A 24,711-nucleotide genomic window follows, 5' to 3' on the forward strand; every position below is an offset into this window, starting at 1 on the left:
ATCAAGAAAGCCCAGCAGAGACTACACTTCCTGAGGCGACTGAAGTGAGCAAGTCTTCCCCCGTCCATCCTCACCATGTTCTACAGAGGCACCATTGAGAGTGTTTTGACCAGCTGCATCACTGTCTGGTATGGCAACTGCAACATATCCGACCACAAGTGCCTGCAAAGGATAGGGAAGGCAGCAGAGAACATTATTGGGGTGCCTCTCCCTTCACTACAGGACATATTTTACAAACGCAGTGTCCACAAGGCCTGCAGCATTGTACAGGACCCCTTACACCCCTCACATGGACCTTTCACACTTCTGAAATTCCAAGAGAAGATACTGCAGCATCAGAGCCAGATCTGCCAGGCTGCAGGAGAGTTTTTACCCCCAAGCTATTAGACTCCTTAACACCAGGCTGCCCCCTGGGACCTTCCACACGGCCTCAACCACCGCTAAAAACAGAACTTTTATACATGCGAGCCACTGACCTGCAAAGACGAGTGTGCATGGAGAAAAAGAACTGAAAATCTCCTACTGACTTTTAAGTATTTTGACACTCTTGTTATCCTTCTGCTGTGAAACATTCTGACCTGTCATTGTTTACACGTCTTAAACAACTATTATCATACACTGATAATTTCTGTATTATCGATATCTATTATTTATTATTTATTTATTATATTACATATCTTACACATCAATATTGCTGCTACTTCTTTGTCCTGTCTTTGCAAAATGTCTTGCCTTGTTTGTGTTTTTAATTTTTAATTTTAAATTTTAATTCTATTTTTAATTTATTATTTGCACGTCATGTTGTTACACTGTGGAACCTGAGCTTCGCAATTTTGTCTATCTGTATACTTGTATATGGCTGAGATGACAATAAAGTTCACTTTGACTTTGACTTTGATTCTCACAAAATAGCATCAAGTTGAGGTCGCTACACCTCTACTCTCCACCGCACAATTTGGTGTCTATGGTTCCTTGTGTGAAGAACATTTTCTAATTGTTTGTTTCTAATGTGGCGGATGGCCGGGGCCCTTACCAGGCCAGGATGTTCCAACAGTGAGAGCATATTTTCAGGACAGTTTCTCCCCCGGACTGATAAAGGGCAGCCCCCTTGGCTTACAGCAGGGCCACAGGTTTGGGGCATGGAGGGGCCCGTGGCCACCACCAAGGGGGCATCTGGATATTTACAGGGACCTGTTTGGCAGCACTTCCACCACATCAGGATGTGATGCCGGAAGAAGGTCGTTGGGCACCTGGAGTCCATCTGGGAGCCATATAAAAGGGGCCAGTCGCCACTACTCAAGGGCCAGAGTCGGGAAGAAGAAGGACAAAGCCTGTGAGGAGGACTGGAAGCGAGAAAGACAGTGCTTTGCTGTCGTGAACATTGTGCTCTTGTGGGGAGTGAAGGAAGTACTTTCCCACCTGTAAATAATGGTGTGCTGTGTGGAAAAACTTGTGTCCTGCCTGTCTGTGTTGGGTTAGGACGGCACTACACCCCCCGGTGGTCCACACTAACAATTGTGTCAGACAATTTTAGCTGTCACACCTCCATCAGCAAGTAGCCACTCTTGCTAGGTGTGGGTGCTTGTATGCTGGTGTGTGATTTCAAGAACGGGCTCTGCTTCTATTATTAGTCTGAACATTAAATAAAGAAAAGGCTTTTTTTCAAAATTCAAATCATAATAAAAACTTTAGGAATTTTAGGAACTCAACTTCAGCTTGTCCTTGTACTCCATATGCACCAGATAAGATCCTTGACACCTCCTACCATTCTACCATAAATCTAAATAAGCAGGATTCTGAGAAATTAATTCCTGCATTTATTTCTAGTAGGATTGACTACTGCAATGCTGTGTTCACTGGATGTTCAAACTGTTTTTTATACAGCTTCTAGTTCATCCAAACTGCTGCTGCAAGAATTATTACAAGAACAAGAAAACATGAACACATAACCCCAGTTCTTAAATCCTTACACTGGCTCCCGGTTAAGTTAAGGACAGATTTCAAAATCCTCCTTTTAACATATAAAGTCTTAAATGGCCGAGGTCCGGCTTACTTGTCTGAACTTATCACAACTTACAAACCAGAGCACACATTAAGATTTCAAGATGCCGGTCTGCTTATGATTCCAAGGATTAATAAAATAACAGTGGGAGGTCGAGCTCTTAGTTACAGGACCCCCTAAACTGTGGACTGGTCTGCCTGCTGCTATAAGAGATGCCCCTTCGGTCTCAGCTTTCAAATCCCGGCTGAAGACTCACTACTTCAGTTTAGCACACCCTGACTAGAGCTGTTGATTAACTGTGCAGACTGCATCTCTGTTGTTAGTCATTAGCACTAAAACATAAGTAACATGATAGTTAGAATTTGTTACTAACCCTCACCTATTCTGTTTCTCTTCTTGGTACACAAATGTGGCACTTGCTGCCACTGCCCACCTGCCAAGTTGTTCTGCTTGCCTATGGTAAAGTCATCTATGATGGAGGAATGCAGGAATCATCAGGTAGAGGGGTCCTTTCATCGGATTGCCTGGCCCAGCACTGACTCATCTGTAGAATGGCCAGTAGGGGGGAGGCAGCTTGATGGCTGAGGTCTCCAGGACCCTAAACAAATCCAAATCGTATTATGTGATATCATCTACTATTGAATGCTCTGTACTTGTAATGTTTCTGTTGCCCTATTATATTGTATTGAGGAGTACTTGTGTTCTGTTCTGTGTATTGTGTTGTATTGACCCCCTTCTTTTAGACACCCACTGCACGCCCAACCTACCTGGAAAGGGGTCTCTCTTTGAGCTGCCTTTCCCAAGGTTTCTTCCATTTTTTCCCTTCAAGGGATTTTGTGAGTTTTTCCTTGTCTTCTTAGAGAGTCAAGGCAGGGGGTCCGTCAAAAGGCAGGGCCTGTTAAAGCCCATTGCGGCACTTCTTGTGTGGTTTTTTGGGCTCTACAAAAATAGATTGTGTTGTATTGTATTGTATCATGTTTTGTTTTGTTTTCCTTTGCCTCAACCTTTCTGTGGCAATCAATTCATTGTTCCCTCAGACAGATGTATATGCTTCTTCATAGAACAAAGCATAACTGAAATTCTCCCACTAGAGAACCCACTTGTCAGGGTCTTTTATTTTTCTTATGTGGATTAGATGTAACTTTATGTCAAATGACACTGCAAGTCTCCTAGATGAAGTGTGAGAGTGGCAAGAACCTCAGATTTGCACAGCCAAAGTGTTTGCCACTGCCTGAAGCTGCTCAAACATTTTTAGTACACCAGGCCCACACCAGAAACATCAAAATCTAGAGAGCAGGAACCTTGCTACATTTGTTCAATTTTTAGGGTTTTATCAGATATGCACAGATGCCATTTGGACTTAGCTGAGCTCCATGAGCTTTTCAGAAACAGAATCTTCAAGAATAATCCCAAGATTGTTATAACATAATAGAGTACATCACACTATAAATGACTCAGTAGGGTTTTTTCCGGTGTATCTTAAGACAGCCTTTCCATCAAAGGTGGAGAAAGTTTTAGTTTATTTGAACTTGTGGGATTCTGTCTCCCTCAACAAGAATATCACATTTATAATCCAAACCTGACACCATGCACTAGGTACCTGAACTCCAAAGGAAACGTTCGTTATTCGCACCTTCTGTTTTGCTATAATTTAACTGGGAGCATTACAGCCTATTCCACTTGGGATGGGTGTCCCTAAATTGCATGAAGTGGGTTTAAGAATGTTACATTATGGTATCTATCTACTATATAATAAAACACTAAGGTCCGTGTGTCCAGTCCCTCTGTGCAACCTATCTAGCTCTTTGGTGTGATTGGTCAGTTTGGCCTATGGTGATGTGACTAAAGAGAGAAGTGCAACTGTGGGAGGTACAAGGAGGAGCAAAGACGCATAAGGCACGCTCAGAGAGTCACCTTTAAAGACATCAAGTATAAAACCAGACACGTGGTGAGAAAGACCCCCAAAAATAATGACAGGCTTTACGGGGATTAACATATGCAAATACAGAGGAAAGGTGCTGAAGGGTCCACCCTGGGTTCCTCAAGGCTCTGGATGTTGTGGGGCTGACCTGGTTGACACGCCTCTGCAGCATCGCATGGACATCGGGGGCAGTGCCTCTGGATTGGCAAACCGGGGTGGTGGTCTCCCTTTTTAAGAAGGGTGACCGGAGGATGTGCTCCAGCTATAGGGGGATCACACTCCTCAGCCTCCCTGGTAAGGTCTATTCAGGGGTGCTAGAGAAGAGAGGTCGGTCAATAGTCGAATCTCGGATTCAAGAGGAACAATGCGGATTCCGTTCCAGCCGTGGAACACTGGACCAGCTCTACACCCTGGCCAGGATCCTGGAGGGGGCATGGGAGTTTGCCCAACCAGATCACATGTGGTTTGTGGATTTGGAGAAGGCATTCGACCGTGTCCCTCATTGTTACGAGCCATTCAGTCTCTGTACTGGAGGAGCAGGAGCTTGGTCCGCATTGCCAGTAATAAGTCAAACTCGATTCCTGTTGAGGTTGGACTCCACCAGGGCTTCCATTTGTCACCGATTCTGTTCATAAGTTTTATGGCTGAAATGAGTTTTCTCCGCAGGGTGGCTGGACTTTCCCTTAGAGATAAGGTGAGGAGTTCAGTTATCCGGGAAAGACTCGGAGTAGAGTCACTGCCTCCTCCGCATTGAGAGGAGCCAATTGAGGTGGTTCGGGCATCTGGTCAGGATGCCCCCTGGATGCCTCCCTAGGGGGGTGTTCCGGGCATGTCCCACTGGGAGAAATCCACAGGGCAGACCTAGGACACGCTGGAGGGATTATATCTCCCGGCTGGCCTGGGAATGCCTCAGGGTCCCGCCAGAGTAGCTGGAGGAGGTGGCCGGGGAGAGGGAGGTCTGGGCTTCCCTGCTTAGGTTGCTGTCCCCGCGACCCGACTTTGGATAAGCGGTGGACAATGGATGGATGGAAGGTGCTGAAGGTACACGTAGGCCAAAAAATAACAAATATCTTTTAGTTATTCTATTATCCAGTTACGTGCAGTGAGGTTCATGTCACCCCATAATGACAACGTGAAAAAAGTTTACTTGAGGTTTTTGCAAATTTATTAAAAATAAAAAAACTGAGAACTCACATGTACATAAGTATTCACAGCCTTTGCTCAATACTTTGTCGATGCACCTTTGGCAGTAATTACAGCCTCAAGTCTTTTTGAATATGATGCCACAAGCTTGGCACACCTATCCTTGGCCAGTTTCACCCATTCCTCTTTGCAGCACCTCTCAAGCTCGGAGTGCTGGCTCTGAGGCTAGGGATATGCACTGGCAATCGGAAGGTTGCCGGTTCGAATCCTGTAAATGCCAAAAGGGACTCTGCTCTGTTGGGCCCTTCAGCAAGGCCCTTAACCTGCAATTGCTGAGCGCTTTGAGTAGTGAGAAAAGCGCTATATAAATGCAAAGAATTATTATTATTATTATTATTAGATGTTCAATCGGATTCAAGTCTGGGCTCTGGCTGGGCCACTCAAGGACATTCACAGAGTTGTCCTGAAGCCACTCCTTTGATATCTTGGCTATGTGCTTAGGGTCGTTGTCCTGCTGAAAGGTGAACTGTCGCCCCAATCTGAGGTCAAGAGCACTCTGGAGCAGGTTTTCATCCAGGATGTCTCTGTACATTGCTGCAGTCATCTTTCCCTTTATCCTGACTAGTCTCCCAGTCCCTGTCGCTGAAAAACATCCCCACAGCATGATGCTGCCACCACCATGCTTCACTGTAGGGATGGTATTGGCCTGGTGATGAGTGGTGCCTGGTTTCCTCCAAACGTGACGCCTGGCATTCACACCAAAGAGTTCAATCTTTGTCTCATCAGACCAGAGAATTTTCTTTCTCATGGTCTGAGAGTCCTTCAGGTGCCTTTTGGCAAACTCCAAGTGGGCTGCCATGTGCCTTATACTAAGAAGTGGCCACTCTAACATACAGGCCTGATTGGTGGATTGCTGCAGATATGGTTGTCCTTCTGGAAAGTTCTCCTCTCTCCACAGAGGACCTCTGGAGCTCTGACAGAGTGACCATCGGGTTCTTGGTCACCTCCCTGACTAAGGCCCTTCTCCCCCGATTGCTCAGTTTAGATGGCCGGCCAGCTCTAGGAAGAGTCCTGGTGGTTTCGAACTTCTTCCACTTACGGATGATGGAGGCCACTGAGCTCATTGGGACCTTCTAAGAAGCAGAAATTTTTCTGTAACCTTCCCCAGATTTGTGCCTCGAGACAATCCTGTCTCGGAGGTCTACAGTCAATTCCTTTGACTTCATGCTTGGTTTGTGCTCTGACATGAACTGTCAACTGTGGGACCTTACATAGACAGGTGTGTGCCTTTCCAAATCATGTCCAGTCAACTGAATTTACCACAGGTGGACTCCAATGAAGCTGCAGAAACATCTCAAGGATGATCAGGGGAAACAGGATGCACCTGAGCTCAATTTGGAGCTTCATGGCAAAGGCTGTGAATACTTATGTACATGTGCTTTCTCAATTTTTTTATTTTTAATAAATTTGCAAAAATCTCAAGTAAACTTTTTTCACATTGTCATTATGGGGTGTTGTGTGTAGAATTCTGAGGAAAAAAATGAATTTAATCCATTTTGGAATAAGGCTGTAACATAACAAAATGTGGAAGAAGTGATGCGCTGTGAATACTTTCCGGATGCACTGTATTTCATTGCTTTGCCTACGTTACAAATAAAGACATACAAAATATTTATCTACTTACATGCAAAATCTCACATCACAACACATGCTAAAGAGTGTCATTTCTTTTGCTTGTTTATTGTTATCAATGGACTAAAAGGACGATCCAGTTGACACCCCAAAATTTTCTCACACCTGGTCACATTGTCTTTCATAGGTACCATGGCTAGTAATATATAAACAATTTAAGGTAATAAGCTTTAAGAAAGGGTGATGTTACCCTTTAAAAGCCTTTGGCTCACTTACAAAAACACTATGAGCTGCCCCCTCCTGCAGGGCTGTCTGATGCCCCCAACTCACTGATGGATTCCAGAACATAATGTATATAATCACACATCCAATTCATCTCTTCTCTCCCGGAAATGCAAAATATTGCAAGGGTGCAATTAGAAACCACTTGTCAGTTTCCTTGGAAATGGGAAAAGCATACAGAAGGCTGATTTGACACTATGATTTTATAACATTGGGACGGTTTCATTTTCTGATTTTGCCAAATCAACAGCATTGCGTTGGTTCTTATATAAAAATGGCCATATGCTTGGCTAATATGTTCGATTGAAAAAAAAAAAATAATAACTTTAACAGGGATATAACATATTGGCCAACAGAGCAGTGCCAGATTTGCAGATGATGATTTTTCTTTTTCCTCGATTCCTGCTATAATTTGTCCTTGAAGGATACATGTGCAACTTTTAGAGTCTGAAGGCAATACATTTAATCTACAATTTATTCAATTATATCCAGCTAACCATTTTATGACCCACTCAATCCAATATCACAGTAGCATGAGACACACGTCTGGATGGAGCACCACTTCATCACTGGGCACTCACTTGAAATTCACCATTTAAACCTAACCTAGCAGTTCTTTGAGGGAACCCATGACAAATCAGAAACGTCACCAGTGAAAGGCAGTTCAAAGATCTGCTAGTGGGGGACCTGAGGAAATCACGTGGAAGGCACTAAAGGACGATGTTTTGAATCTTCCTGATAACTACTGAGTACCAAGCTATGTCTAGCTTTTTGACAACAAGAATAAAAAAACCATAAAGTGCAACATATCGCTGAAAAATTCATTTTCTGCATTCACATTTGGACTACTTTTGCTGCTAATCTTGATGTAGTCCATGACAAACTTGGTGAAATAAGCATTGTAACAATGGAAAAGTGGTGTATGGGCAATTGGAATCTATCAGTGCTGGCTGACTCTTGTTGACAATATTGGCACCACCAATTCACCTAACCTGCACATCTTTGGACATCCATCTATCCATTATCCAACCCGCTATATCCTAAGTACAGGGGTCTGCTGGAGTCAATCCCAGCCAATACAGGGCACAAGGCAGGAAACAAAACCCAGGCAGGGCACCAGCCCACCACAGGGCACACACACACCTAGCGACAATTTAGGATCGCCAATGCACCTAACCTGCATGTCTTTGGACTGTGGGAGGAAACCGGAGCAGACACAGGGAGAACATGCAAACTCCACGCAGGGAGGACCCGGGAAGCGAACCCAGGTCTCCTAACTGCAAGATAGAAGCGCTACCCACTGCGCCACCGTGCCGCCCCATCTTTGGACAGTGGGAGGAAATTGAAGAACCTGGAGGAAGCCCACAGAGATATGAGGAGAACATGCAAACTCCTCATAGTCTTTATGAGGACCCAAGAAGTGAACCCTGGTCTCCTAACTACGAGGCAGCAGCACCAGCACAAATGTTCACCCTAGCAATACAGTGTGATGAATCCACAATAAGTACAGGGATGACCATTTTCTAAAAACTCATTCAACCTCATGTGAGCCTTTGGCTTATCATTAAATAGCACTGAACAAGATTTTGCTACCCGAACACTTTTTTCATCCTATATGTCGGCATGTCTCTCACCTTACACCACAAATCGTAACCTTAGATCTTCAAACGAGTGTCTGCTTAGAATTCCAAGAGCTAAACTTAAAAGAAGTGGTGTGGCGGCCTTCTGCTGTTACACACCTAAAATCTGGAAAAGCTTACTGATAGAAACTAGCCAGGTTAATATGGTGGAGTGTTTTAAAAAACTGCAAAAAACCTGTTACTTTAACATGGTTTTCTCATAGCTTCATTTTGGTGTAACCGTAATATTCTGTATATGCATTTAATTTTTTTTTCTTTTTTTGTGGTACTGTGTCTCTGTGGAGAATCCTTGGGTGCCACTGGTTTGACTTTGTGTTGCTCATGGAATCCCGAATGAGGCACATGACCTGCATTGTGATGGAGCGTCAGTTACAGCACTACAGCCATGTGGCATGATTACCCGAGGGTGATCCGGCTCACAGGACTCTCATTGTTGAGGACCCGAGGGGCTAGACCAGGCCAAGGGGTCACCCACGTAACACCTGGCTGCAGCAGATAGAGAGTCATTTTCGGTAGGGTGTGACTGGACAGTGTGTCTGCCTGGGGGGGTTGCCAACCAGGATCCCAAGCTTTCATCATGTGGTGGGTGCGGCAACGCACTGTACCAATGCATGCTCCCCAACTTGACTTGACTTTTTTTTTTTTTTCATGGCACCACAATCTGTACTAACCCCTACTTTCTCTGCTGTTCTTTTTCTGGTTTTCTGTGGTGGCGATCTGTACCACCACCACCACCTGATCAAAGCACCGTGCAGTCCCTACATTGATGGACTAAAAGCCAGAGGTCCACATGACCACCATAGTCTAATTCTTCCACATGAAGCCTGAAAGCCGTGAGAACTGATTGAGATCATTAATGCTAGGTAGGATGCCTACTGGGGGCTGGGTGGTCTCATGGCCTCAGAACCCCTGCAGATTTTGTTTTTTTTTTTCCTCCAGCCTCCAGCAGCAGAACTATTTCTGTAACCTTCCCCAGATTTGTGCCTCGAGACAATCCTGTCTTGGAGGTCTACAGACAATTCCTTTGACTTCATGCTTGGTTTGTGCTCTGACATGAACTGTCAACTGTGGGACCTTCTATAGACAGGTGTGTGCCTTTCCAAATCATGTCCAGTCAACTGAATTTACCACAGGTGGACTCCAATGAAGCTGCAGAAACATCTCAAGGATGATCAGGGGAAACAGGATGCACCTGAGCTCAATTTGGAGCTTCATGGCAAAGGCTGTGAATAGTTATGTACATGTGCTTTCTCAATTTTTTTATTTTTAATAAATTTGCAAAAACCTGAAGTAAACTTTTTTCACATTGTCATTATGGGGTGTTGTGTGTAGAATTCTGAGGGAAAAAATGAAGGATCCCAAGCTGTTTCATCATGTGGTGGGTGCGGCAACGCACTGTACCAATCCATGCTCCCCAACTTGACTTGACTTTTTTTTTTTCATGGCTCCACAATCCGTACTAACCCCTACTTTCTCTGCTGTTCTTTTTCCGGTTTTCTATGGTGGCGATCTGCACCACCACCACCTAATCAAAGCACCGTGCAGTCCCTACCTTGATGGACTAAAGGCCAGAGGTCCACATGACCACCATAGTCTAATTCTTCCACATGAAGCCTGAAAACTGTGAGAACTGATTGAGATCATTAATGCTAGGTAGGATGCCTACTGGGGGCTGGGTGGTCTCGTGGCCTCAGAACCCCTGCAGATTTTGTTTTTTTTTTCCTCCAGCCGTCTGGAGTTTTTTTTTTGTTTGTTTTTTCTGTCCTCCCTGGCCATGAGACCTTAATTTATTCTTTGTTAATTAGTATTGCCAAATTTTATTTTTATATATTTCTTTTTTTCTTTCTTCATCACGTAAAGCACTTTGAGGGACATCATTTGAATGAAATTTGTGCTATAGAAGTAAATGTTGTTGTTGTATCTTATGGATTTAGGCCTGCTAGTAACAAAAATCACCTTTGATTTTTTCCTACCATGTACCATCTAGGTGCTATCACCTGTTTCTGAGATTTCTGCACATAAGTCTACATATACAGTACAGCAACAACTGATACATCTGTGGCATTTCAAGTTGGATATAACAAGTACTGCGAATGGGACAGCCATGCAAAGAGTCTCATTATGCTAAAAGACGTGAACGTGCCATAAAAATTTGGTTTCTAGGCAAAATAGGGGCAGCAAATTAACCACTTGTCGGTCCAAAAATGATATTTTTGTCTTCACTTCATATAAAACTTGGATTGCTAAAAGATTTTGTGAAAGCGATGAAGAAGGAAAGTGAAGAATTTTGATATTCGGAAGACAGATGTTACCACGAATAATTGATGCTAAGATTAAGAAAGGCATTATTTTGGTTGGCGTACAAATCAGAAATGTCACCAATGATAGGCAGTTCAAAGATCTACTAGTGGGGGACCCGAGGAAATCGCATGGAAGGCATTAAAGGATGTGGTTGAGAATCTTCCTGGCAATTACTGAACCCCAAGCTACGTCTAGCAGGTTGACAACATGCTTCAAGAATACAAAACCATAAAGTGTTACATGTCACTAAAAATTCATTTTCATTCTTTTGATGCTAATCTTGATGTAGTCAATGACGAACTTGATAAAATATGCATTGTAACAATGGAAAAGTGGTATATGGGCAAGTGGAATCTATTGTTGTAGACTGAAACATGAAGCATCAGATGTGAAGTACAAACAAAGATCAGCAGGAAAACAGTCATTCATTCATTTATTTTCCACCATTTATTCAAAACCGTGTCACAGGGCCAACAGTCATAGCAGTGAGGTCCACACATCTCCTTCCCCAGCCACACTTGCCAACTTATACTGTGGCATTTTCAGGGCATCTAGGAGATATAAGGTTGTGTCCATAAAACATCAACAGGGAGGCATCCAGATCAGATGCTCAGACTATCTCAACTGGCTCTTCTGAATGAGGAGGGTCAGCAGCTCTACTCCGAGCCTCTCCCTAGATAGCAGGAAAGCATGTCTAGCTTGGTTCATCTAACGCAGTGGTCTCAAACTCCAGTCCTAGAGGGCCACCCTTTTCTTAATTGGTGACCAGTTTTTGCTGCTAATTAACTCATTTTCCTTTCACTTTAATTGACTTTGCTCCTTTTTTCACCATTCCTCTGAATTGCTTCTTTTCTTTCCTTAAATGGCACCCAAACAGAAATGAAAGGTCAAGTGAGTGAGCCGACAGAAGACCAACTAAGTCAGGGCCTCAAACTCCAACCAGTTGCTTAATTAGGCGCCGAGTCTTCTTGTTAATTAAACTCGTTCTTTAATTCCATGGCTTGCTGCTGCTCTCATTCTGCAATAGCAGACATTGCCAAAATTGTTGATTTTCTCTTTTCTAAGAGTAAAACGTTTTGGGCACCTGAGCAGATCAACATTCCTGAGACCTTCACCTTTCTTTGTTTTCAGATATCGTATGAAGGACACAGTTTGCTGGTCATGTTTTTGGCTCATTTTATGTCTCATTATTGTTTGGCTGCTAATTAAGGAAAAAGAGACGAGGGGTTTGAGTCTTCAAGAGCAACTCAATTCAAATGAATTCAAAAGAAGTGAATTAGCAGCAAGAACAAGTCACAAATTTAAAAAAGGGTTAGAATGAAAACCTGCAGCCACTGCGGCCCTCCAGAACCGGAGTTTGAGACCACTGATCTAATGCAATGTGTCGGCATCATTAAGTGATTAAACACACTAAATTCAAGAATAGTTAATATCATGTTTCTCCAAATTCCTACGTGATACAGTCAATCTGAAATGATATTTGTGTTTGGTTTGAAGCGGTCTTTCATATTCATTGTTTTTCTTTAAGAAGTACAACGTTTGAAAAAAAAAATGGATGTCCAGTGTACTCAGATATTTGAATTACTCTAGCATCTTTAATGATAGCTGTCATTTGCATCAGGCATGTTGTATTCTTAGTGGTCCAGTGGTTACCAATACTGTCTCACAGCTTCAGAAATCTAGGTTTGAATGATGGGTCTGTGCAGAGTTGTACATTATTTGTCTGTATATGAGTACTCACATGGCAAAGATATTCACATTCATTGGTGACTCTAATTTGGACCACTATGCGTGTGTTGTGAGTTTGAGCATGAGTGTGTCCTGCGATGGACTGGAGTCTTGACCAGTTTAGGTTCCACCTTGCACTCAGTGCCCGTGGAAGAAGATCTAGCTTCCTATGACAATGAACTGGATATCCATCCATCCATTTCCCAACCCGCTGAATCTGAACACAGGGTCAAGGGGGTCTGCTGGAGCCAATCCCAGCCAACACAGGGCACAAGGCAGGAACCAATCCCTGGCAGGGTGCCAACCCATCACAGGACACACACACAAACACACCCACACACCAAGCACACACTAGGGCCAATTTAGAATCGCCAATCCACCTAATATGCAAGTCAGAAAATGAAGGGATGAATGTTATATTACATTTCAATCAGAATTTTACATTCCTCCGAGTAATTCAAATTAAGATGAAAGCCCCAAATAACCTTCTGGCATTTTCTGAAGTGGTCATCCTCTGCAAACATTTTTATAAAGTCATCAATCTGTCCATTTTCCATACTTGTCTTTCATTTTAAGACTCTTGAGCTGATGCCTACTCAAGCAACATCAATCAAAGTTATGTACACGTACAGCAAAAACCCAATAACTAACTCTACTGAGGGCTGAGACTTAGTCAGTGAAGGCAACGTGTCGTGACCAAATTCATGCCTTCATAATTCTCAAAGACTTCATGATTGGTTAGTCCAGCAGACATCTTTCAATTCAATAGTGAAGCACGTACTTGAGGACGCCTAGTGGGGCTGAAGCAAAGTGCATTCAAAAGAGAAACCAGGAAACACCTCCTCGCACAACGAGTCATTGATAATTAACAACCAATTATCAGTGTCATTTAGTTCATAATTAAAAAAAATATCTAGATGAGATAATAGGACAACTTAACTGACCAAATAACCTGAATAAACAGAACAGCTGCTAAGCTCTTAACATCCTTAACAGTAAAAAGTACATTCTGGATGTAATGAGCATTATGAAAAGTACACAAATAAAAACTTCAAGGAAAAGGAATGTTCAGTTTTTATGTTTAACAGAACTGAGGACTAAATACATCAAATATGGAACTGTACAAGCATGTAAGAAAACAATAGGACTGCTACGTAGAAAACGTACAGATTTTAAACCCAGTGAACTCTAAACAATCAAAGAATGGCACAGCAATAAAGCCATTACTGTGGACAGCATGTCACTAAATACAAATATGAAATCCCAGTGTCCCTTAATAAACTCTATTATTATTATTATCATTATTAATATTCTTATTACATAGTCTTTTTCTCTTTCAATTTTAAAAATCCCTGATTGTTTTCATATAAAACAAAATGAAGCGCTTATGTATTTAACAAATTAAGGGATGTTTCCACAAACAGGACTGAAAGGCAATATTGACGTATTTTCGTTAACATCCCACTTCACACAACATCGGCTTGTTACAATTGAGCTCATACAGTATATTAGGATATCGTCATCCTTACAGTTTAAAAATTATTTTCAACATAGAAGAGTATCAGTTTTAATCCACACTAAAATTATTTTGCTTTTAATATTCATGTTTTCAAAAGGAATGACAACATGGCATTTTTAAGATTAAGAAAATTAAATTCGATTATGATGTCAAAACAACAGTGATGCCTCTCAGATCCAGGACAGAGGTAATCGGTTGGAACAAGTCTCTCTTATGTTGATTCATAATTACTTTCTTTCTTGGCTTAAAATTATTTTGGCTTTAATAAGCACCAGAAATATTAGACATGTATATAAATATATATATATGTGTGTGTGTGTGTGTGCATGTGTGTGCATGTGTGTGTGTTAATGTGCATTTGTGCATACTGTATATTATATATATATATATATATATATATATATATATATATATATATATATATATATATATATATATATACAAGGGATATTCAGAAAGTTTCCACACTTTTTTTTTAAACTCTATTTATTAAGAATTTCAAAAACAAATGACATCATTTTTCTACATAGTCACCTTAGTTTGCGATGCAATTTTTCCAGCGTTGTACCAACTTTTTAATGCCCAATTACTACTCCTCCTTCACCATTTCCAACAAAAATATAAAAGTGCAGAAACTTTTTCAATAACCCTCATGTATATATATATATATATATATATATATATATATATATATATATATAAGAACTTTACATATATACTGTATATATATATATATATTAAAAAAACAAATAATACACATACATACATATACTTTCTAAATCTGCTTTTTCATTACAAGCTCATGAATTTAGAGAAATGTGCATGTGTGTGTGTGTGTATTGGTTTAACAGTTTTAAAAAATCATATTTATGTAATTATTTTTTAAATTCTTACATCAATATATGGATGTACACACACAGACACATCAGAGTACTTGGATTTATATATTCACCGAGCCATTTTGCAAATCCTCTTTTTCAATTAAAGAGTACTAAATGTATAGCAGTATATTAAATATGTATCCATATAATACATATTATAGATATATAATATGATTCATATGGTATATAATTTTTATTTACATCTACAAAGCTATTAGGGAAAAAAGCAGACTTAACATGGATGGCTGGATATATGCATATACTGGAAATAATTTTGTACAGGTTATGAGCCAGATATATATTTTTTTTCCATGTTTATTCATGATCTTACAATTTATATATGAGCTTTTAAAGTAAATAGCAAGTTTAGATAAAATATGCATCTGTCTGTCTATCTACAGTATCTATCTATCTCTAGGCACTATATGATATATATATATATATATATATATATATATATATATATATATATATATATATATATATATATATATATATATATATATATATAATATATATATATATATATATATATATATATATATATATATATATATATATATATATATATATATATATATATATATATATGTATAGGGCGGCATGGTGGCGCAGTGGGTAGCGCTGCTGCCTCGCAGTTGGGAGATCTGGGGACCTGGGTTCGATTCCCGGGTCCTCCCTGCGTGGAGTTTGCATGTTCTCCCCGTGTCTGCGTGGGTTTCCTCCGGGCGCTCCCGGTTTCCTCCCACAGTCCAAAGACATGCAGGTTAGGTGGATTGGCGATTCTAAATTGGCCCTAGTGTGTGCTTGGTGTGTGGGTGTGTTTGTGTGTGTCCTGCGGTGGGTTGGCACCCTGCCCAGGATTGTTTCCTGCCTTGTGCCCTGTGTTGGCTGGGATTGGCTCCAGCAGACCCCCGTGACCCTGTTCGGATTCAGCGGGTTGGAAAATGGATGGATGGATATATATGTATATATCTATATATATCTATATATATATTTATATATCTAGATAGATAGATAAATAGAGAGAGGTAGAGAGAGAGAGGCAGAGAGCAAAATACAGTATATTATATATCCATATACATAACATATATAGATATGACATACTGTACATACAATATTATGTTTTTTATGTTCTAGATTCAGTGATCTGTCTATCTGTGTCTTATTTTTACTCACTATTTACCTGGCACATACAGTACATGTACACAGTTTTCACAAAGTATATTGTATGAAGCACATGAAAAAAGCAGGTTTAGAAACAACAAAAAGTACATGTTTTTATATATATGAGAAATGCATATATATATATTATTATACATATATATACAGTAAATATAAACACACACACATATATATGTTTGTATGTATATAAACTGTATATACATATATTGTATATATATTGTATTATATATACATATACATGTATATATATATATATATATATATATATATATATATATATATATATATATATATACACACACTTCATATATGATATACATATTTCATTTCATCTTCTAAAACCGATATACACACACGCACGCACACACACCTACATACATGTATACATACATACATTTTTTACCCAAATTTTTCCATTACAGGGGTGCATAAATATTATATAAACATCATATAGATGTATGTATATATTATATATGTATATAATACATATATGATCTTTTTCAAGAGTTTTAAATAAAGAATTTGCTCAAAATGAATGTTCACTGAAGAATCAACATATTTTGTAATTTTATTTCTTTGAACGGATTCAACACTTGAATGCATAAAAACTTTGTATTACATTTGTATTATATTACACTACAGCCATTGAAAATAAACAAAAGAACCCTTTACATCCTAATTAATACAAATGCTTTTTTTTTTTATACACTTAAAAAGCCACTTCTGTTTGTTTCTCTTTTTTGTTCCTTTTCAGAAGTGGGATTAAAGGAATAAACAAATATCACCAGAATATTCTTTTTCCGCAAGCGTGTGTGTGTGTGTGTGTGTGTCAAAAGGAGTGCCTAGATCACTAAAACTGGATTCATTTTAAAATGTAGTTCAGGTATATATGTTTTTGAGGTATAGTCATTTTAAAATGAATGCATAATAATGAGTCGACGAAGCAAAAACCAATTCAGTTTCTGTGAACTGTGACGGTGGGTAATACAACTGTCAGTTTCGTTTACTTGTTTAGCTTTGATCGACATATTAAATCTAAAATAGATAAAGGCAAAAATGGTATCCTTTAGCTTCTTATTGTTTGCATTTAAGTTACATGTCAAACTTAAGACCAGATTAGGCGTTTTACTGTGCAATTTTCAAACACATCTTCATGTCATTTAAACAAACTGTCATGACTACACAATAGCAAGAAATTGTATCTGATTTTAAATCTACAGAACTGGGCATTTTGGAAAGGTAAAAGTAGCTGTTCTTACTTTTGTAAAATTATGCAAACCTCTTTTCTGGGCACATGTTTCAAATCAATTACACCCAAAACACAGAGGGTGGGAGGATTAAACTCACTTTCTCTACATCCTTTGAAAAAAAATTTGAAAAAGGCCCTCTTTAGATCTCTCAAACACGACCATTTACAGATGGAGTGAAGCTGGCACAAGTCAAGGAAAGCTGTACGGTTGGAACATTTATTTATGATGGATAGGAAATTGTCAGACCTGGTCATTTAAAAATATAAAGTTACCAAAATGATCGAGTAAGCCCAAACTGTGTTTTACCAGCCAACCTCTCCCTCTATGTGTTTTAAGGACGTGTAATATGCTTGAAACACACAAGACATCACCTGAAATCTATCCAGCAGTCATCATGAAATTTTAACCGAAGGAAGCAAAAGCCCAATGTTAATTTGAGAAAATAAAATCAGATACCTGCATTCAATTCAGATCAAAGGAGGTGGGCATGAAAAGTTGGCGTAATAAAAAAAGACAGTGTATAAGGCACATGACAGTCTTTGAAAATACACAACATACAACAAGATCTTTTGGGGGAGGTGATGCTGCTGTCGTTCTCTCTTGACTTTTGACGATTCATTCCCTTACTCGGTCCGCAAAACTGTACAGTTACACAAATGTTGTGTCACATTTTATATCCATGAACGAGTTTCTGAGTTTCATTCTTCTTCAGTCTGTAAACATGTTGTTGAAAAAAACAAACAAAACAAAAAAAAAACAGTTGCTTCAATCCTCAAAAAAGCAAAGCAAACAAAAAAAAAAAACAAAAGCTCTTTAGTGCTGTTAGGTAGTCAGTCATACAAAGGGACTAAAACAGACCTGGGATAAAATTAAATTCTTTCTTCTTTTGAATTGTTTCTTTCCATAGGAATTGCAAATAGAAGAAACATCAGAAAAGACTGGTCAGAGTAGTTTGTGATGGGCTCCGAGATTCGTGGACCTCTAGACTGCCAGGCACTGACGTTAAAACCGACGTAACTGTTGGCATAGTGGGGTTGGTTAAGTCAGTCAACGTGGTAGGGGTGCTGGACGGGCTGAGCGAGGCGTTGGAGATTTCAGACGCTGGGCCCGATGGTGTTCCACCTTGTAACGTTGAGCCATCCGATGCTTTGTCCACACCCGTGTTTTCCTGCCGCAAGAGATTCCGCCTGAACTTGGCTCTGGCATTTTGGAACCACACCTGTAAACCAATCGAACAGGACACAGTAGTCAGTGTGAGTATGGACATTGAGCATCTTTGGTGAAATTACTCTGGCTAGGTGCCCTGCCATTTCTTTTGTTATCAGTTTATCCCCTTCAGGATCTGTTGGGGTTCCTTTTTTAACCCCCTTTTATGTAAGAATTACTTACGAATGGTTTGAAATCACTACATATGACGCACCATTCAATTCGTCTCGATGTCTTGGTATGCAAGACGACAGGCTTTGTTATGGCCGTTATTTTCAGCCCTCTAGTCCTAAACACCCTCATTTTTAGACTCTTTTTCAGACCATATGTTGTGCAGGAAATTACAACATTATGCTAAATAGTGAAGAAATAGCTGTCTTCAGTTAAAATGATCAGAAGGACTTGAAGTTGTGCATGCCAGGGGATCACCCCCTAATGGGATATGAGGGGTCAAAGTTATTCCTTTTCACAAAACTTTGAAAAAATGGGAATCTGTAATAAAGGTATGCAGAGTGTTATTTTATGCTGCAAGGTAGCTGATCACAAATACGAGGGACGTTCAAAAGGTTTCCGCAATTTTTTTATAACTGTATTTATTAAGAATTTCAAAAACAAATGACATAATTTTTCTACATAGTCATCTTCATTTGCGATGCAATTCTTTCAGCGTCGTACCACCTTTTTAATGCCCAATTACTACTCCAGCCTCCTGCCTTCACCATTTAACAACGAAAATATAAAAGTGAGGAAACTTTTTGAACATCCATCATATGATATTTTTCCATCCATCCATTATCCAACCCACTATATCCTAACTATAGGGTCACAGGGGTCTGCTGGAGCCAATATATGATATTTTTGATATGTGAATCTTTTCTGGTGGTCCTAGCCCTCTAAGAACTACTGCCAGAACATTATAAATTACAAAACTTCAAACATAAGCATGTGGGGTATTGTTTGGGATTATTTCAAGGATAGTGAATATGATGTTATTTTTGATTTCTGATCCTATACTAGGGATCTAGCCCTCTATCAGAGGGTGGAAAATGACAAATTTCTATTACAATCGAGAACAGTTAGACATTAAACATTAAAATTGAAGCACACCTTTTAATATTTCAAATATTTCACCCAACTATTCTTGTTTATTAAGTAGTTCTGCCTCATGAAGACAATCATTACATTTCTAATAAATGCCCCTAATTAGGGTGACTCATGCTAATTTAGACTTTTTTTTTTTTTTTTATTAATTTCATAAAATTCACGCAAGGCTTCTCAAACCACAATTTCAGCACCCGAGTGAAACATCAGGCTACCATTGACACAAAGCAGAATTGAATAAGGGGAATAGCTCAGTAAAAGTGTCAATAAAAGAAAGAAAGAAAGAAAGAAAGAAAGAAAGAAAGAAAGAAAGAAAGAAAGAAAGAAAGAAAGAAAGAAAGAAAGAAAGACATCATCTCTTAATGGGGTAACCAGATGGTGCAATAAAAATAACAGTACGCTGTAGCCCAGGAACGCTTTTCTGGCCCATATATAAAGGGTAACTGAAATCATTTACAGTTCTCTGTTAAACAAGTGCTAATAGCTGGAGCAGGACTGCAGCCATTTACAACACTGTTAAAAACGAAGGGAGAAGAAGCCGAAAAGAAAACCTTCTTTTTCCTCGACTGACTACCGGCTAATCACCTCTACACAAAACAAAAACAGAGAAGCAAAGCGTTTGAATTGTTTTCATTTCTAAAAAAAGCATTGAACCCATTTGTGACTGTACTCTCTACACATGATAATAGTGACACTATAAACGGTAAACCTTTATTCTCTTATCATCTGCTGGATAATACTTCTACATTCAACATGGTCAACCACCCTCTCTGACTTTAGCAACCTTGGGACTTCCCTCAGGTCCCACTTCTTGGGCAGATCTTCACAAGGAGAAAATGTCAAGGGTACACCAGGAAAACATGGGGGTGCCCCAAGGATCAGTGCTGGGCCCTCTCCTCTTCTCTCTATTGTGGCCCACCAGGCTGGCACTGCCAGCTGAACCTGACACAGACAAGCACGGAACACATGTTTAATGCACACTCTTGATATTATTTTCTTTTTCCCTTGTGGGAAACGCCTTCCCCGTTCCCCACAAGTATGACACAGTCCAAGCACAAGCACAGTGCAATATCATAAGTCTCTTTCTTCACTCTTTTCCTTCTCCTCCTTCACTCCTCCTTCATCACTCTTTCTCCCGACTCTGGCTCCCTGAGTAGTGGCTGCTGGCTCCTTTTATAACGCATCCAAAAGTGCTCCAGGTGCTTGATTACTACGTTTTCCGGCAGCATTTCCGGGTATGGCGGAAGAACTGCCCAAAAGGGCTCAGCGGCGCCTGCGGATCCCAACAGGGTTGCACCACACTCCAACTCAAAGATGAAGGTGTCAAGTCAACAACAGAAAAGTGATGTCACAAGCAAGACGTTATATCTGATTGGCATGGAAAAGAATAGTGAATGTCATATCAAGTGCTATAGTGTTTACAGGGATTATATTAAAAATAAAACGTGTTTGGTTTTACCGGTGTTTCAATAAGTCAAGTTCAAAACCTTTTGATCACCCCTTAAATGTTTTTAATAATAGATAGATAGATAGATAGATAGATAGATAGATAGATAGATAGATAGATAGATAGATAGATAGATAGATAGATAGATAGATAGATAGATAGATAGATAGATAGATAGATAGATAGATAGATAGATAGATAGATAGATAGATACTTTATTAATCCCAATGGGAAATTCACATTCTTCAGCAGCAGCATACTGATACAATAAATAATATTAAATTAAAGAATGATAATAATACAGGTGAAAAAACAGACAATAACTATGTATAATGTTAAATATTAACGTTTACCCCCCCGGGTGGAATTAAAGAGTCGCATAGTTTGGGGGAGGAACGATCTCCTCAGTCTGTCAGTGGAGCAGGACAGTGACAGCAGTCTGTCGCTGAAGCTGCTCTTCTGTCTGGAGATGATACTATTTAGTGGATGCTGTGGATTCTCCATAATTGATAGGAGCCTGCTGAGCGCCCTTTGCATTTTACTATCATCATTTCATAATTAGCTCTGATGACCTAATCATTCTGTTGATTTCACTGATTATTTTTAAACTCCCTGCTTTCCTTCATAAAGGGAAAACCTAGGAACACATGTTTTGGTTTTATATTCTGGATGAGTATATGCTTTTGTATAAATTTTTTTCTTTTGTCTTTCTTTTTATTTGCTTAACATATACAGTATCCTGCAATGGGTTGGCACCCTGCCCGGGATTGGTTCCTGCCTTGTGCCCTGTGTTGGCTGGGATTGGCTCCAGCAGACCCCCGTGACCCTGTGTTCGGATTCAGTGGGATGGAAAATGGACGGATGGATGGATGGATGGATATACAGTATCTTTAATACAAACTGTAATTCTTGTAACTGGATAATATGGAGGTAACTTAATAATAATCTGCATGTTTGTGATAATTTGGTTTCAGTTGGCCATACAGCTTCCCCATGTGGTGACATGGTGTGTCTGTGTTCACAGTGCTGCGGTTTCGATTCTGACCAGTCAGTTTCTGTTGTTAATTTCCAGGAGATAACATGGCTACTCTGTTATCGGGTTTGCACCAAAGAAGAGCAGCGAGTAGTGATTTGCTTTTTTATAGGTTGACGGAGCTAAAATACTCATTTATTGGGCATAATTAGGGTACAGACTTGCTTAATGTTGACATCAGTATTAGACATACACACATCCCAGCAAAGGCAGAATGTTTTGGAAATGCTGGACAACAATGAACACATAAAATGAAATAACTGGACAGAGACAGAATAATATTCGTAACAAATATTATACATTACGTATTAGCTCCATCTATGCCGAGAACCCATGTTTTGCCGAAGTTAAAGTGTTGGTAATATTATACGTAAAATTCAGCTTTGCCATAGCAATGATTTGTGTATGTCACAACCAATCTTTTTGGGTGGCACGGTGGCGCAGTGGTAGCAGTAAGGAGACATCGGTTCGCTTCCTGGGTCCTCCCTGAGTGGAGTTTGCGTGTTCTCTCCATGTCTGCGTGGGTTTCCTCCCACAGTCCAAAGACATGCAGGTTAGGTGCATTGGCGATTCTAAATTGTCCCTAGTGTGTGCTTGGTGTGTGTGTATGTGCCCTGTGGTGGGCTGGTACCCTGCCCATGGTTTGTTTCCTGCCTTGCACCCTGGGATTGGCTCCAGCAGACCCCCGTGACCATCTGTTAGGATATAGCGGGTTGGATAATGACTGACTTACCACCAATCTTTTCTCAAATTTTGCATAAAACTTTCAACGCCTTTACATCATGTGAGGTAATACACCGATTCATACATTTCATCACAGCTCCATGAGTTTAATATCAAAGCAAGCTGCATTCATACAAATCACCATGCTGGTCCCAGGTGTGCGTGTGCACGCATATGTGAATCGCAAGCAATATTACAGTATCAATACACAGGTAGTCATGGATGCAAACTGTACTGTAGTAGTCATCATATTAAACTGAAAATATGTTGGACAGGATGATTGATTGACAGTGAAATGTCACACAGGTATACAGAGCTTTGCATTCCCATGAGCCTCTGAATCATTTAAGAAAGCAGACAGAGGCATTGGATAAATAGAGCCAGAGAGACATGGCACACCACAGTTCACCTTTACAGTGAACTACTGGCTAGTTTCAGTATAACTGTTACTTTATGAGGTGCTTCCCGTGGCCATAACGGGAGCTGATTCTTCTGGAAGTACGACTGTGGATCATCCATCCATCCATTGTCCAACCCGCGGAATCCGAACACAGGGTCACGGGGGTCTGCTGGAGCCAATCCCAGCCAACACAGGGCACAAGGCAGGAAACAATCCCGGGCAGGGTGCCAACCCACCGCAGCTGTGGATCATTCATTGTTAAATAAACATATCCATTATCAGGCTTTACTCTCATTCAGTATGTGTGTCTCAGTCTTTCCATTTTGGAGCTTGTTACAGCATTATTTATGCTGTTGTTATGAAGTGGCAATTATTATTTGCAGTTTAGCTCATATATCCTACCTTAGTATGTTTTCCTTCTTCTTCTTCTTTTAATTTTATTATTATTATTATTATTAGCATTAGCATTATTATTATTATTATTATCGTCATCATCTTTGTGGTGAAGCCAACAAGTACCAGAAAATTATAAAGCGTCTTCGTTATTTCCAAGTTAACTACAAAATGTCATCATGTGTACCACATTGCCTTTGATTTACTCTCTTACAATTGACCGTGAGCCTTCCAGAGGTTTATTTCCTCTGGGGATGTTGTGGACTGGAGTTTTTATTTTCTTCTCCTATATTGTCAACTGGCTTTAGGTCAATAATTAATTAATGGACAGATAATACATTATATTTATATAGCACCTTTCCCATGCTCAAGGTGCTTGTGCTAGGCCCTACTTATGTTAATTATTTTCTGCTTTGTTTTCCTGTGTGTTTAAACAATTCCATGTCTTCATGTGTGCAAATGCTGTATTGTGTTATTTGTAAAATTGATACTTGGCAGTTTACCACTGAACATGTCGCCTGTACTCAGTGAAGAGTAATATAAAAGCATCTAGCATCAGTCTTTTTTTTAATCTTTGCACCATTTACAGTACTGACCCTCTCAGTCATGGAACATTGCAGTTTATTTAGAGCTGCCATTGTACTGTTAGTTTACCTTCTTCACCCTCTCTCTTTTCCAATACTCCAAGGACGCCTTGTTCAACATAAATCTGTGGTCGTGGCATATTTTTTTGCATTTGTTATAATGGATTTTTACAGCCCTGTCTTGACTGGTGTTCTTTCTTAGTTTTATTTCAGTTTTATTTCAGATATTATTTGAAAATGTCTTTGTCTTTATTAGGTCGGCCTTGTAAGGAGATGCACTAATCAGCTATGGGATGTCCCCAAGGTACTGTAGGTGTGTGCTTTCTAATTCATGTAAAAC

At 39.9% G+C, this 24,711-nt stretch overlaps 1 protein-coding gene across 4 annotated transcripts in view; it reads right to left on the reverse strand.

Annotated features, from left to right (window-relative positions):
• Positions 1 to 16,772: 16,772 nt before the first annotated feature.
• LOC114657372 (LIM/homeobox protein Lhx2) overlaps positions 16,773 to 24,711 on the reverse strand; it is a 412,444-nt gene continuing 404,505 nt past the window's right edge. For all 4 annotated transcript variants that reach the window (XM_051931945.1, XM_051931944.1, XM_051931942.1 and 1 more), the window contains exon 5: positions 16,773 to 18,703. In XM_051931945.1, the coding sequence (XP_051787905.1) occupies positions 18,413 to 18,703 (291 nt within the window). In that variant the 3' untranslated portion in view covers positions 16,773 to 18,412. The remainder of the gene's footprint in view (positions 18,704 to 24,711) is intronic.

This window comes from Erpetoichthys calabaricus, chromosome 9 (genome assembly GCF_900747795.2).
Source record: "Erpetoichthys calabaricus chromosome 9, fErpCal1.3, whole genome shotgun sequence".
In the NCBI taxonomy this organism is placed as follows: Eukaryota; Metazoa; Chordata; class Cladistia; order Polypteriformes; family Polypteridae; genus Erpetoichthys; species Erpetoichthys calabaricus.